A 16,473-nucleotide genomic window follows, 5' to 3' on the forward strand; every position below is an offset into this window, starting at 1 on the left:
CCTAGACAGCAGGTAATCTGATATAGGTTATATATATATATACACACACACATAATAACATTAATCATATTTCTGCATTAGTCATGTTATAAGAGAAAAATCAGAGCAATAATAAAAAAGCTCAAAATAGAAAAAACAACAGCACCAAAAACAAAAGAAACAGTATGGTTCATTCAGCATCTACTCCACAGTTCTTTTATTTTTTCTTCCTGGATTTGGAGATCCTTAGAAGACACTTTAGATCACAGAGTGTCAGCTCAAGAAGGGTCTTAGAATGTTCAAATGTTAAACATCGACTGTCAGAGTAGTCAGTCCAATCATTTCATCCAACCTCATTTTACAGATGAGGAATCTGGGGCCCAGAGAGGGGAAGTGATTTATCTAAGTCACACAGCTGACAGGTTGCAGAGTTTAGCATGAACCCAGACTAGCATGGGCAATTTTAGAGCTGGATCATTTGGGTGTGGATCCCAGGCCTGAAGTCTAAGATAGCATCCATTCAGAGTTATTGAATTCTTGTTTGACATCAAGTAAACATAATCAACCAGCTGGGGTAGGCTCAGAGGAGAAGAATATGTGAATTCCCTCTTCCTGTCCCTGGCAAAGAATCACAGAACCTCAGAACTATAAGGGATCCAAGGAGGTCATTAAGTTTAATGTCCCCCTGGGTACAGGAGTCAATTAATTTTTTGGTGCCTGGACTGAGGCCAGAAGAAATCAGATAAACCCGGTGAGCTGCTGACATTAGGTAGGTCCTTTGGGATCAGTGGCTTTCCTAGGCCAAGTACTCAATTCTCCATCCCTGAGAGGTCCCACCCCTAAACAAGGACTATTACAAGAGGCTTCCAGCTGAGTGATGGAAAGTTCCTGTGCCTCTATATACAGGTCATTTGGGTAACTGTATAACACTTGAGTAAAGCCTATAATTGGTGTCATTCTTAGTGTATATTTATATGAGGGTTTTTCCCCTTTCAGAGATCTTATTATGGTAAGAAAGAAAAATCCTGTTAATATAAAAATGTTTATAGCAGTGCTTTTTGTAGTACCACAAAACTGGAAGGAAAATGGGTTGTGGATTAGCTAAACACATAGTGGTATATGAATGTAATGGAATATTATTGTACCATAAGAAATTACAAAATCAGAGAAAACTGGAAAGATTTGTATGAACTGATAGAGAACAAAGTAAACGAAACCAGGAGAACAATTTACATATTTGGTACAATTGTTGTTGTTTTTTCGGTCAAGCAGTTGGGGTTAAGTGACTTCCCCAGGGTCACACAGCTGGTGTCAAGTGTCTGAGGCTAGATTTGAACTCAGGTCCTCCTGAATCCAGGGCTGGTGCTTTATCCACTGCACCACCTAGCCGCCCCCATATTTGGTACAATTTACAGCATAACAGTATTCCATCAAAATCATATCACAACTAAACAAATATATTTTAAAGAATCTAACATTTATTTTAGACAATGAAAAGGTGAAATACTGTATTGATCTTTAAAAATAAGATTTTAATTTTTTTAAAAAGAAATTTGTGCCCATGCTTTTAAAAAAAGTTCCCCAATTTTGGTGCTAATTCCGTGATGCACTTGAGCAATCATTGCAGTGCCCTCATCAGTCAAACCCTCAGTATGGTCTCAGAATGGGTAGGGATGGGAGCAGGGGAGGGAGTAAGGAAGGACAGGAACCATCCTCCCCCTACTTAAACTTGCTCTCTATAACTTTTGGACCCAGAGTCAGGAGACCTGACGGTTGGTTCCTGGCACCACCATTTACTATGTAAGTGACCATGGACTGGTTGCTTAATCTCTGAACCTCATTTTCCTCTTCTAAAAAATGGAGATAATACTAAAGATCTTGCCTGTTTCACAACAGGAAGGAAAGCTTGGCAAACTATAAAATGCCATGCAAACGTAAGCTATTCTTTTTCTTCCTCCAAGGCCTTGTCTGTTTAATCTTTTCTGAGTTGTGTTGCTATCAAAAGGTTTTTGCTTCTTTCCCTTCTAGAAATGGAAACATCATCAGAGGCCAGACTCTGGCTCCTACCTTGGAGAGTTAGCTGTATTGCATTACTTGCTCACCTTCCTTGTTTGGGAATTGTAATGATCTGATTCTAGGGATCTTGAAATGGCAAGATTTCCCCCAAAAAATCATTTTGGGAGTGGGGGAGCCTGGGTAGCATTCACTTTGTTGTTGTTGTTGTTGTTGTTGTTGAGTCTGACTCTTCATCATGATCCCATTTGGGAGGTTTTCCTAGCAAAGACACTGGAGTGGTTTGCCATTATCTTCTCCAGGTCATTTTTACAGATGAGGAAACTGAGGCAAACAGTGTTAAGTGACGTGCGCAGAGTCACACAGCTGTTAAGTGTGTGAGGCTAGATGTGAAGTTAGAAGATGAGTCTTCCTGACTTCAGGCCCAGCATTCCACCCACTGTGCCACCTAGATGCCCCAGTACTCACTATATGAATTCCTTACCCTAAACATTTTATTCACTGGTCTAAAAATACATTTCAGAATTCAGAATTTCTTTCAGGTTAAAGAAAAACATCCTAGAGGGGGTTTTCAAGCTACTTTTTTTTTTTTTTTGGTGAGGCAATTGGGGTTAAGTGACTTGCCCAGGGTCACACAGCTAGTAAGTATCAGAGGCCGAATTTGAACTCAGGTCCTCCTGATTCCAGGGCCAGTGCTCTATCCACTGCGCCACCTAGCTGACCCTAAGGGGGTTTTCTTTTTCTTTTTTTTTTTTTGGTGAGGCAATTGGGGTTAAGTGACTTGCCCAGGGTCACACAGCTAGGAAGTGTTAAGTGTCTGAGGCCAGATTTGAACTCAGGTCCTCCTGAATCCAGGGCAGGTGCTCTATCCACTGCGCCACCCAGCTGCCCCCCCCGGTTACATTTTAAAATTGGGGTTAAGTGACTTGCCCAGGGTCACACAGCTAGTAAGTATCAGAGGCCGAATTTGAACTCAGGTCCTCCCGATTCCAGGGCCAGTGCTCTATCCACTGCGCCACCTAGCTGACCCTAAGGGGTTTTTCTTTTTCTTTTTTTTTTGGTGAGGCAATTGGGGTTAAGTGACTTGCCCAGGGTCACACAGCTAGGAAGTGTTAAGTGTCTGAGGCCAGATTTGAACTCAGGTCCTCCTGAATCCAGGGCTGGTTCTCTATCCACTGCGCCACCTAGCTGCCCTGCGGTTTTCTTTTTCAACCTTTCTGAATATCCTCCACACCAGACAGGCCACCTTTCTCCCTGTTTCTCCTCTCTCCTCCCATTCCCCCATCATTAGAGTTAAATTGGGAAGACTTTAGGAACTGAGTCTTTAATGGTATTGGGAGAAGGATAGTGTGCTAGTGACTTCAGCTGGCCCAAAGCCAGCAGTTTTGGAGGGAAGGGCCATAGAGGGTCTTCCACTTTCCCCATAGAGACTGAGGCCTGAGGCCTAGGGAAAGAGATCATAGGAACATAGACCTAGAACTAGCTGGAAAGAACTCCAAGGGTCATTTGATCCATTCTCATTTTATAGATACAGAAAAAGAGGCATAAGAAGGTTAAATGACTTTGCACAAGGTCACATAAGTGACCTCAGTGTCAGGATTTGAACTCAGACCTTGTGACTCCAGCTCCTGTGTTATTTCCAGTGTCACCCTCCCTTTCAGACAGCATACCAGCTAGGAGGAGCTGGCTTAGTACCCTGCTACCTCCAGAATGAAGCCCATACCTATTTTTACCCCAGTAGGGCCAATGTGATCTGACTGCCACTCTAGCTGAAGGAATCTGATCCCAGAGTGGCATGTGCCTGCAGTGTGTACTAAGGGGAGTAGATGCATCTGATGGGGAAAGCCCTTTTGTCTGAGTAGGTATTTGGGGAGTCATGAATTCTGGGGTAGGGAGTAGAGAGAAAAACCGGTCTGCCCTGTTTAAACATTAACAGACACCTTCTGCCTCCCTGGCAGAAATCTCAGGCAGCTAACACCTGGGTCAGGTGTTAAGAAGGGAAAAGGTGGAAAAGAATGATTGGTGCCAAAGGGGCATTGCTCCCACCCCACCAAGCGCCACTTTGAAGGCCTGGAACCTACAACATAGCACTGTGCGCCAGAGAAATAGAGAGAAACTACAAACTCCTCAACCTGGCTCCTTCACAGTCTGGCTCCAGCCTCTCTCAAGAGACTTATTTCTTATCAATTCCTCTTCTGGTATCCTACCTTCTAGCCACACTGGCCTTGAACTTAGCATTTGTCTCCCTCCTGTTTCCAGGAGCAAGTCATTTCTCTTTTTGTGCCAATGTTCTCACCTGTAAAAAGGGGATGATAGGGGAGCTAGGTGGCGCAGTGGATAGAGCACTGGCCCTAGAGTCTGGAGGACCTGAGTTCAGGTCCGACCTCAGACACTTAACACTTACTAGCTATGAGACCCTAGGCAAGTCACTTAACCCCAGTTGCCTAGCAAAAACAAAACCAAACAACCCCCCCAAAAAAAAACAACAAAAAAGGGGATGATACCCCAATGATGATGATAACTCATGCTCATCTAGTGCCTTACTTTCAGTAAGGGCAGCTAGATGTTGAAGTGTCCAGAGGGCTGGACCTGGAGTCAGGAAGAACTGAATTCAATTCAGCTTCAGGCACTTAGTAGTTGTGTGACCCTGGGCAGGTCACTTAATCCTGTTTACCTCAGTTTCCTCATCTGTAAAATGAGTTGGAGAAGGAAATGGCTAACCACGCCAGTGTCTTTGCTGAGAAAAACTCAAATGGGATCATGAAGAATTGGACATGACTAAACCATGGACCAACAAATCCTATTCACAACCATGATGCTATCCTTGGTGTCTCATAACACCCTTAGTAAGGGAGGCAAGACAGAAGTTGTTATTCCTCTTTTATAGGTGAAGTCAATCAGTCTTTTTTTTTTTTTTTGCAGGGCATTGAGGGTTAAGTGACTTGCCCAAGGTCACATAGCTAGTGTCAAGTGTCTGAGGCCAGATTTGAACTCAGGTCTTCCTGAATCCATGGCCAGTACTTTATCCAATGTGCCACCTAGCTGCCCCACAATCAGACATTTATTAAGTACCTCCTATGTCCTAGGCACTGTGCTAAATTCTGGGGATACAAAGGAAGGCAAAAGAAAGTCCCTGACCTCAAGGAAGAAGCTGGACTATGATAGAATTTATTCAAGAGAGCTTAAGAAATATGACAGTATAAAGAAACCTACAGATGTGTATCTGTAGCTCTTCAGCTGGGGAAGAGAAGAACGTCACTGACTGGGTACCATCCTCTCATCACTCAGGCTCAAAACCTAGATGTCAATCTCAACCCAACACTCTCCTCCACCCCCATATTCAATCTGCTGCCAAGTTCTGTCAACTTTACCTTCCTAATCTCTCTCATATACCACCGCTTCTCTCCTCCAACATGGCCACCACCCTGACACAGGCCCTCGTCACCTCACACCTGGACTTTTGTGATAGCCTGCTAGTGAGTCATCCTCCACTCAGCTGTCAAACTGATCTTCCTAATGTAGAGTTTAGACCATATCACATACTCCTCTTCCCCCTACTACTAAGCCCTAGTGGTTCCCTATCACCTCCAGGATCAACTATAAAATCCTCTGTTTGGCATTCAAAGCCTTCACAACCTGGCCTCCTCTTACCTTTCCAATCTTCTTTCACCTTGCTTCTCCCTACTCCCCATATGACACCGGACTCCTTTCTGTTCCTCAAACAAGACAATCCACCTCTACACTGGGCATTTTCACTGGCTATTTCCCATACCTGAAATACACTCCTTCCTCATCTCTACCTCCTGGATTCCTGCAGATTCCAGCTAAAGTACCACCTCCTCCAAGAAACAAGAAGCCTTTCCGGATCCCCGTCATACTAGAGCCTTACCTCTGTTGACTCCTTCATATTTGTTTTATGTATATTTTATTTGCATGTAGTTTTCATGTTGTCTTCCCCATTGGACCATGTGCTCCTTGAGAACACGGACTGTCTTTTGCCTTTCTTTGTATCCCTAGTGCTTAGCACAGTGCTTGGCAATATGTATGTGTGTTCAGTCATTCAGTCATGTCTGACTCTTTAGGACCCTATGGACCATAGCACACTATTACTGTCCATGGGGTTTTCTTGGTAGAGATACTGGAGTGGTTTGCCATTTCCTCCTCCAGGTCTGGCATCATAGTAGGTATTTAATAAATATCTATTGACTGATTCTACTACCTTCTCCTACCGTACTTCGCCAAAGGAGGAGGCTGATATCTTCCTCACATAATTCCCATGAAGCCCGCCTGGAGATAGCCTTCCAATCCTCAAGCCTGTATGACCGTCACAATCTACCTCCTCCATTCTTGTGCCTGAGGCACTGGATTCCCCTGGAGAAAGATTCCTGCTATAAATCTATTATAAATCCATGTTATCTGCTCTCAACTAGGTCCATGATCCTATGCCACAGTCCTTTTGTTCTTCTCTGAATTACTTTCTATTATACTCTCCTGAGTTACATGTGTTCCTTTTTTTTTCTGAATAAGATTTCCCTCTACAACATATTTTACAGACAAGTGGTCATCCATTCTTTACTCAGAAACCTCTAGTGACCTTAGTCAATCTATTCCATTTTGGGGTAGTTCTAATTGTTAGGAGGTTCTTCCTTAAATTTGACCCAACATTTGCCTCTTTGCAACTTCTACCATTGCAGCAGATTTTGCCCTTCAGAGCATGTACAGGCCATGTACTAGCCCTATAAATTCTTTTTTTTTTTTAAATAAAGTATTTTATTTTTTTCCCGTTACATGTAAAGATAGTTCTCAACTTTTGTTTATACAAGCTTTCCAATTTCAGATTTTGGCCCTATAAATTCTTGAAGGTAAATATCATGTTCCTGCTAAATCTTCTCTTTTCCAGGCTGATTCCTCACAAGGAATGATCTGGTATTCTCATCTTCAGTATTCTCTCTGGATGTTCTTCAGTTTATCAATGTCCTTCCTAAAATGTGGCACCCAGAACTGAAGTTCTCTGGTTGTGGACCCTGAATAGGGTGGAGTTTTTTTTGTTTTTTGGTGGGGTAATGAGGGTTAAGTGACTTGCCCAGGGTCACACAGCTAGTAAGTGTCAAGTGTCTGAAGTCATATTTGAACTCAGGTCCTCCTGAATCCAGGGCTGGTGCTTTACCCACTGCGCCATCTAGCTGCCCCAACCCCTTTATACTTTTAAAAACAGTGCCCCCCCCCCAAAAAGAGCTTTTGTTTGTGTGGGTTATAGCTATATTTACTTCATTCCAAGTTAATACATCTTAGTTATCATTTGAAAAGTTTTGATCTTGTAGGTACCCTTAAAACAGGCATGTTAAAGCATTAGGACCTGTGAGGAGGGAAGAGGAGTTTGATAACCACATTTGGGCTCTACTTCCCAGAGCTGAGCCACAGGGACAAAATATGCCATGGCTGAGGGCAGACAATAATCTGTGACATGGGCCAAGGAGGCTACATGCTTTCAGGCAAAATGCAGCCACTTGGTTTTCTAGGCAGGTTATGGATCTTGCATTAGAAGAAAAAGCGTGGAAGCAAGGAAATGGGTTTTCTCCACTGTTGTCTATGGACCATTAAACCAGATCTTTCTCAGACCACTTCTCGACAGTCCCAGCCTGGGTTGGAGGGAATACAGAAACCCTGTTAGGTGGCGCAGTGGATAAAGCACCAGCCCTGGATTCAGGAGGACCTGAGTTCAAATTCAACCTCAGACACTTGACACTTACTAGCTGTGTGACCCTGGGCAAGTCACTTAACCCTCATTGCCCCACACCAAAAAAAAAAAAAAATAGTCAATAAGAAACCATGTGGCATAATGGAGAGAGCTGGCCTGGACTAAGGTAGACAGGAGTTGAAACCCAGCCTTTAATCCCTCCAGGCCTATTAAATCTGGACAAGTTATCTGAATGTGAATTTGAGAACAGGAACAGCCTTGCTTTTCTATTTGCATCTCTAGTGCTTAACATTTAATAACTAAAAAAATTGCTCTTTTCATATATTTACTTAACCTCTCAATTCGCAGTGAAAGCAGATTTTGATTTAAGGCAACAGATATTTCAAAACAAAACAATACAAACCTCTCTTCAAAGCATATTCCACTCCGCCCCACCCCACCCCACCCAGCTCATTAACTCACCAATGGTGAATAGAAAAGGATGTGTCCCTGTTCTTTGCTAGTACAGCACTAATGTTGATTATTGTGTCTGACCAGTTCTATTGCTTCTGGCTAGCTTTATTTACAGTGTATCCATTGTGTAGGATTCCTTTGTCACTGCTTTGCTCCCTCTGTATCACTTCATACATTTATTTTCCCATGTTCCTCTGAGTTCTCCACAATCATCACGCCTACATTCCTGGACATTCTTAGGTCATAATTTGGCCAATTTGTTCCCCAACTAGTGGGCTCTTATGTTGCATACCACTTTTAGTTTTGATTTCTTCTTTTGGCTTTAGAAGCAAAAGCTAACTTCAAACTTTTGCTTTTTATCAGAGTTCAGACACAACATAATTGGTTCATCTGGGCTCCTGAGACCGCAGGTGCTGAGTTACCTGCACAGCTCACTGTGGTTCATTTTACCAAAAGTAGCCAGTGCTAGCAGAATCACATCATGTGGGGCTACTAGTCTCTGTGTAACTTGGGTTACGAATTCACTCGAGTTGAATTTATAGACTCAAAGAATGTTAGAACTGGAAGAAGCCACAAGGGTAACCTAGTCCAACCTCCACCTGCCTCCCAGTTGTATGAGCAAACTGAGGCTTCAAGAAGGGCATTTTGCATTAGTTCACATGAATCCACCAGTGCAAGGTTAGAGAGAATGCCATGTCTAAGGAAGGCCTTGTTATTCAGTTCCTTTGGCGGGGCAATGAGGGTTAAGTGACTTGCCCAGGGTCACACAGCTAGTTAGTGTCAAGTGTCTGAGGTCGGATTTGAACTCAGGTCCTCCTGAATCCAGGGCCAGTGCTCTATCCACTGCGCCACCCAGCTGCCCCCTCCTTTGGCTTTTTAAGCACATAACAGATGGTGTCCCTAAATCTAGACTCAGAACACTAGCAGGGAGGCCAGGTGCCCAGGTATGACATTTAGGTGGGTCCCTTCCAAGGTGTGACCACAAGTGAGTGCCCTTAACCTCTCTAGACCTCTGGTTCTCTATTCATAAAGTAAAGATAACACTAGCTGGATTCTTCCTACTGTCCAGTGAGTCTTGGAATAAAGGATAGTGACCCTGGCATGGAGGCTTAAATAGCTCTATACTTATACAGTATGATGGTGATCAACAAATGGAGATTCCCACCTCCCCCACACCCCAGTCCTAACCCAATCCATCTAGAGGGGAACCTGACTCCTGATGCCCTGTTCTTGTTCTGCCCTTCCAGGTGGTGGGTTTGCTGACTTGGGCCCTGATCGCAGACACTCCTTATCACTACTACTCAATCTATGGTTGGGTGATGTTTGTAGCAGTCTTCCTCTGGCTGATGACAATCATCTTCTTCATCATCTACCTGTGGCAACTAAACACGAAATTCTACATGATACCCTGGCCTTTGGTGGTGAGTGCTGGAAGTGGCCTGTGAAATTCCCGAAGGGCAGGCAGTTCTGGAATTAGCTGTTATATTTAGGCTTTTCTGTCTTTTGGGTTATTGTCAAGAGGCTTGAAAGACACCAACCAAAACAAGGTTGGAGCCTTGAATTCATGAAACAAACTTGTGTAGAGAGCATCAGGTTAATGCTTGAGGTGGCAGACATTTTACCTAAGACAATGTCTCTCCCTTTGTGGAAGTCTGATAGGGGATTGGCTAAAAGGATCATAGGTTCTTAGGCCATAATATGGTATAGTTTATAAGATTATAGGACAGGGGAAAAAAAGATTATAGGTCTACAGGGACTAAAAATTCATCTAGTCCAATCTTCTCACTTAACAGATGAAGAGGCCTGGAGATGTTAAGTGACTTGTCCAAGGCCACACAGGTACAGTAAGCATCAGAGGTGAAACTGGAACACAGGTTCTCTTGGTTTAGAGGATCCAGCTCTGGATAACAGTGGTAGCTTTGATAGTGGTCTACAAGAGTAGTTTTGTGGCTGGTGGGTGGAGTCAGGAAGTCCAGAATTCAAATCTGGCCTCCGCCTTTTTTCTAGCTGTGTGCCCCCCACAAGTCACTTTAACCTGTTTGCCTGTTTCCTCAACTGTAAAATGTCAGTAATTAGCACTTACCTTACAGGGTTGTCACGAAGATCAAATATTTATAAAAGCACTTAGGCACAGTACCTAACACATAGTAGGAGCTATATACTTATTCTGCTTCCCTACATAGTAGGTTCCATGAAAATGTTTATTCCCTTCCCTTTTCTTTTTAAGTATTTCCCAAAAAGAGAGTCAAGACAAAAAGAATCAGCATTTCAAAATGTTTAAAAGAATTGCCACTGGTTTGAGGAGGCTGCCAAAGGTTTGAATTACCTCCCAAACAGAGAACTTAAAATGAGGTGGCCCCTCAATATTTTGCAATTAAAAGGCATTTTTAAATTGCAAGGGGGTAGGTGGATTTTGCCTTCAGGTCCTTCTAAGTCAAACTGATGTCACTGCTGGCCCTTTGGTGATGAAGATCATATTAGTAAAGGCTTAAATGTGAGTCAAAATACAGTTTTGGCATCTGTGGGGCTTTGGCATCCAGATTTCAGCTGTAGTGGAGAAATGATGAGCCTGTTGTGGAGGCACGGAGTGGAAGAGAAGGGCTGGTACTATTCCTGATGATAGATAACTGACATTATCCTCATCAATTCACACCCCTCTACCCAAGGGACCATAAGGATAACATCAAAGACAGAGCTTTCCATTTGAGGAGGTTCCTCCCGGGAGGGTTCACCCATGATTCTGTGACACAGATCCTAATTCAGCTCTGCAAAATATATGATCTCATTATTGTGCTTCCCCCACGGCTTCCTCAGTTGTATTTGTGATCTAAAGAATCCCTGCAGCTGGGATTGGGAGCTTTCAAAGGGTAAGAGGCACATGATCTTAAGATAAGCAAAGCTTGGAATAGGCAGCATTGTTCTGAATTCAATGACTTTTTAAAATTAGGAAATGTGAGTCATCCCCAGAAACAGAACTGCTTTGTTAGATCTTTACATCACTGATTAGAAGCCTGTCTTCCTTCTACTGCTGGGGCAGGACTGGGAGGGAAAATCCTAGAGCTACGAAAAGAGGTCTTAGAACTGTGTCATAGCATCCCAGAGTCCATCCCCCTGTCCAGGAAAGGCTGCAACTGATTTCAAACAAATAAACCAACCAACCAACTGAGGAGGAAAGTTTCTACTGCCCCATTTAATTACCTATTTTAGTGTTCATTGATCCTTAAAGCCAGGAAGGAAGTTCTTGATTTGTATTAGTAACTTAGAATGTCTTTAGTACCTGGCAGTCTTTTAGTTATGGGCTTCAGGTATTCTTCAAACTCATCTTCTAAGCCAGAGATTGCCAACTTTTTCAATCCCTGCACCTCTTAGCTTTCAGTAAACCTTCCTATACCCCCATATTCAGTATGAAAGGGCATAAGAAATGTTATCATGGATAGGCACAATGAGGAGCAACAGATTAATTTTTAATATTCTCTATACCTCTTGACAAATTTCTCAAACCCCTCTGGATGCATTCCCCCCCCCCCCCCCCCCCCCCCCCCCGCTCCCCACCTTCCCCTCCCCAAGTAGTATTACCTCCCATTTTTTAGCTGGGGACAGTAAAGTACAGAAGTAGTGCTTAGTTTAGTTTGGGAGGAGGCATGTCACTTTCAATGGTGGGACAAGATTTTGTAGCCCCTGATTCTCTGGGTTGTTGGTTGGCTAATGCATAGCAATGCTTGAATACAGATGCTTATCTAGCTGACTGGGATAATGGGGACAGATGGGTAGAGGCCTCATTCTTGAATGGACTAGTCATCATTTGTTAAATTACAAATGATGTAAAAGGTTTTTTTTTCCCTTTATTTCCACCACTGTCACCTCCTCTTTAGGTGCATGTGCCTCCCCAGTTGTCTTCATTCCTCTGCCTCCCAAGATCAGAGTCCACTGTCTCTGATCCTTATTGTCTCAGAATTGTATAGGGTTCCACATTGGTCTGCTATCAGCCTGTGGCCTGTTAACATGCCAGATGGGAGGCTCCATTTTCTTTGTGGTACTGTGGCTTCTACACAGAGGACCTGCCACAGACTCTTGGAAACTTCCTGAAAACAGAGCACCCCTGGGAGACAGCTACCTAATGAGGCTCACTCTGTAGCCAGAGGAAAGTGAGGGCATATGTTTGCTTCCTACATTTGATTGACTGGGCTTTTTACCTACCAGTTGGAAAAATACAAATAATTGCTGATATTCAGAAACAATTTATCAGGGAGAATGCTGGGTGTTTTTTTAAGTCAATCCAGTCTCCCAGAAGTATGATATGGGTTAATAGCGATATAGTGCTTTAGTTTACCAAGCACTTTGACATACCTCATCTCATTTTTAAGGCTAGCCCAGGAAGCTGCTAGAACAAGTTTTGTAATTTCCATTTCACAGATGAGAAAACTCAAGACTTTATAGATACTGTAACTTGTCCCAGTTGCTCTTAGCTTGCTGTGTAACAGAATCATTTTGTGATGACAGGACATATTTGTTCTCTACGTGTGGTCTCCATATCCAAACATACCATCATGCTAGATTTGTCCATTAAAACTGTCAGTTGAGTGGCTTAAGAGTGACAAGGGATTATATTCTTGGTTTTGGAGGGGAGGGAGGAAGAGGGAATCCTACCCCCACTGGCTCTGGGCTAAGTGCTATAAAAAGTTTTTGTGGAAAAAAACCTGTACGGCTTCAGACAATATATGCTCAAGTAATGCATTTCTAGAATTGTGAAAATCAAATCGCAGGAATAATAAAAACAGTTAGGATGTAACATTTTAAGGTTTGCCAAGCATTGTACACACTCCTGATTTGATCTTCAGAACTCTTTCTGTTGGAGGGAGGTGCTACAGGGATTTAGCCTCAATGAAATAAATTGTAATCTGCCTTTGTTGTGTAGCTAAGCTAGTATCAGAGTTGGGATGTGATGTTGTCTTTTGGGAAGAGAATAAACCTTTTAGCTTGCTGGAAACTGGAGCCCTCTTGTTTTAAGTTTTCTTTTCTAATTTTTTTTTTTTGTGGGGCAATGAGGGGTTAAGTGACTTGCCCAGGGTCACACAGCTAGTGTGTGTCAAGTGTCTGAAGCTGGATTTGAACTCAGGTCCTCCTGAATCCAGGGCGGGTGCTTTATCCACTTTTTTCTATCAATTTTTTCCCTAGCTAATGATATTTAATATAAGTGCCACGATTCTCTACATTACTGGATTCATCACCTGTGCGGTTGCAGTTGAACAAACATCAATAACTGGTTCCTATATATATGACAAAAGGGCTGCTGCTTCTGTAAGTGCCTGCTTCTCCTTTGGTCTTGTCCTCTACAATTACGGAGGGTGGAAGGAAGGGGGAGGAGAAAACTGGACATGATTATGTATCCAGGACTCAAACCACAAATTTGGTAAAGGGGAAGGTACAACGGCAGGATTGTTTTCCATTCCAAGTCAGATCCATTTTATTTTGTAGTTATTGACTCCTTTTTTCTTAACAATGCAAAGGGAACTGAGCTATGCTTTCTCAGTTATATTTAATAAGTATTTATAACTATTAATAAAGATGCTTACAGTGAAACCTCAATTAACGAGAATGGTAAGGAATGGGTAGCTCCAAATAAATCAGTCTTCATGTTTTGCTGAAAATGTTTCTAGAACCTACCTTCCTGGTACTAGAAACTGGGAAGAATAGGAACCAGACTAGGAACAGTAATCTTCCCTTCACAGATGAAAAAGGTTGGGTTAAATCTGGATTGATCCCAAGACATCTCCCTGGAAGTTTCTTCCTTTCTTTTGACTCAATATAGTTCATAGGGACCTTAGAGATCGCTCGTTTAATTCCCTTATTTTACAGAAAAGGAAAGGATGCCCAGGAGAAGTAATGGCTACCTAATATTACAAAGAAAGTGGCACAAACAGGAGAGCATCCAGGTCTTCCAGTTCTTGCCACTGCACCGGTTTCCTGACTGCAGTTTATCTGGGTGTCATTTGATAGTCTAAAATTCTGGTTAACTGCCTGCTCCGATTCACCAAAGCTGTACTGTAATTGCTAGTCAAATCAAGCAGGTTGTTGTCTCATTCTCCCTATGACATCCACAAAGTGGATTCTTCAGTCTCCAGTCCATTCACATAGTCTGTTTCTCTTCTCAGTTCTTTGCATGTGTAGTGATGATCGCCTATGGGGTGAGTGCTTTCTTCAGCTTCCGAGCCTGGAAGGGAATGGGCAGCAATGCAGCTACTAGTCAGATGGCTGGTGGCTATTCCTAAATCCAGCAATGCCCATGGACCACCTTGGTACTGAAGTCTACGTGCCATCGTGTAGGAGCCTGGATACCACTGGTCATCACAAGGAGGCTATAACCAGCAGAAAACCGGCCCAGCTGTGACCAAATTTGCTATCCTCTGCTGATGGAATTTGTGCTCTCACTCCACTCCTAATGGAACACAATCCACCACGCTGGATTGGCATAAACTGGCATTTGTGAGCAGGGGCAGGGAAAGGGTCAAGGATGTTAAATGACCTCACCAACCTTCAGGAAGGCCACCTCTCAGGGAGTGGGGTTGTGGCCACCCCTGCTTTGAACTCGTAAGGCTTCAGTTTCCAGGGCCAGGAATTCAACCCCTTTTGCCAGCATTAAATCTGCTAACATATAACACCTCAAACCTTGTGACCCTATCATGTATATAGTGTAAAGGTAACCATGGTAATGGGTAGTAGCCTCACTGTTTTATGAAAAGACTTCAGCTACTCAAGGTAGCTATTGGAATTTCTCAAATTTGTACCCAAAAGCTGGTCTCACCTCAAACAAAAAGCCCAAGTTATATGGAGAGTATCTAGCAATGCAAACTATTCTATTTCAATGGGAAAAGGAACAGATTGTTCACTTTCTTCCATGGCTAGTTATGGGACCAAGGCAAGGAAAGGCCTATGAGATATTAAAAAATAAACCTCATTAATAGGCTACTAAAATAAGACCGTGCTTAGGTACTAGGTTAAGATCTCACTAATATATAGGGGGCATCTCCATGAGCATTTGCACATTTTAGAAGCTTGTATTTAATGGAAACCCTAGTTTTTACCTGCTTCTCAAAGATACTTGCTGTCCAGTTCTTTCTCTATACTTTAAAACATCATTTTCACCTACATATCCTCTTGGAAAAAGCTAAGTACCAAGGCTGATTTCCTTCCTGATACCACTGACTGAGCCCAAAGGCTATGGATTTGGTGGTTGGTGGCTCACAAACTTGCCTGATTATTGGATAATAATGAATTTGTTCTTTGTACATAAATAAATAAAGACCATGGAAACATTTGTTTGGAAGAGATGTGGTTGGAAATTTTTGTAAATGGCTCCATGATGCTGTTCCCTTTGCTTTTTGGGGCTGGGTGATCCTTCTGGCCTATCTTCACTATCCCTTTCGCTTGCAAGTGCTGTGGAAAAAGTGTGAATACTAACACTTGGTGTGATTCCTAGTGTGACTCCTTTTTCAGGATAACCCAGTAGTCCTCCTTGCACTTATGTACTTGAAGCCTACCCCAGTATTATCTTCTTCAAGGATTCTTTTTTTTCCTTTTTTTTTTTTTTTTTTGCGCTGGGTAATGAGGGTTAAGTGACTTGCCCAGGGTCACACAGCTAGTGTCAAGTGTCTGAGGCCACATTTGAACTCAGGTCCTCCTGAATCCAGGGCCAGTGCTTTATCCATTACTCCACCTAGCTGCCCCCTTCTTCAAGGATTCTAAGACCCTACTGCTAATGAAGGCCACTGTTTGGATGTTTTCCCTTTAGTCTATGAGGTCAGGATAAAGGAAGATTGCTCATGCCACTGATCTGCTTAAAAAGGTCCTATAGAAACCCATGCGAGAGTGTGGTACTAATAATTATGAAGTACCTGTGTCTTGGTCGAGCTCCACTGGTGAAAATAACACTGAGACCAGAGGGACAAAGAATTAAGAAGGCCCAAACCTTAGCCCAAAGCTTTGTTGGATCAATCAATCTAACCCTCCAAGCCAAAAGAGTGATGTCTCTCTAGTAGTACAGATTAATATGACTTACAGTTTGCTGAATTGTAAACAAATCCAGTCTAAACCTCATTCTTAGGGACAATCTCATGCTAAACAAAACTATACAGCTACATGGGTTAGAAAGGACAAAATAAAAGGAAGCCTAAGTCTTGTAAGTAAATATCACATGTTCTGGGAGAGGCTCCAGGGGTCACATCATTCTCTTGAATAATTTACAATTCCTTCACACTTCTTATAGATTTGGTACCCAAGGGCACTTACTAATTGTAAATTACCTACAGAATGACATCACCTTCAAGTTTGAA

The 16,473-nt window shown here is 42.8% G+C and overlaps 1 protein-coding gene across 1 annotated transcript in view; it reads left to right on the forward strand.

Annotated features, from left to right (window-relative positions):
• The window catches only part of LOC122740764 (plasmolipin), a 35,531-nt gene extending 20,064 nt beyond the window's left edge, over positions 1–15,467 (forward strand). Inside the window, exons 2-4 of the mRNA XM_043983428.1 lie at positions 9,391–9,564; positions 13,319–13,441; positions 14,296–15,467. Of these exons, the coding sequence (XP_043839363.1) occupies positions 9,391–9,564; positions 13,319–13,441; positions 14,296–14,412 (414 nt within the window). The 3' untranslated portion in view covers positions 14,413–15,467. The remainder of the gene's footprint in view (positions 1–9,390; positions 9,565–13,318; positions 13,442–14,295) is intronic.
• The last annotated feature ends 1,006 nt before the right edge of the window (positions 15,468–16,473 follow it).

This window comes from Dromiciops gliroides, chromosome 2 (assembly GCF_019393635.1).
Source record: "Dromiciops gliroides isolate mDroGli1 chromosome 2, mDroGli1.pri, whole genome shotgun sequence".
Taxonomy (NCBI): Eukaryota; Metazoa; Chordata; class Mammalia; order Microbiotheria; family Microbiotheriidae; genus Dromiciops; species Dromiciops gliroides.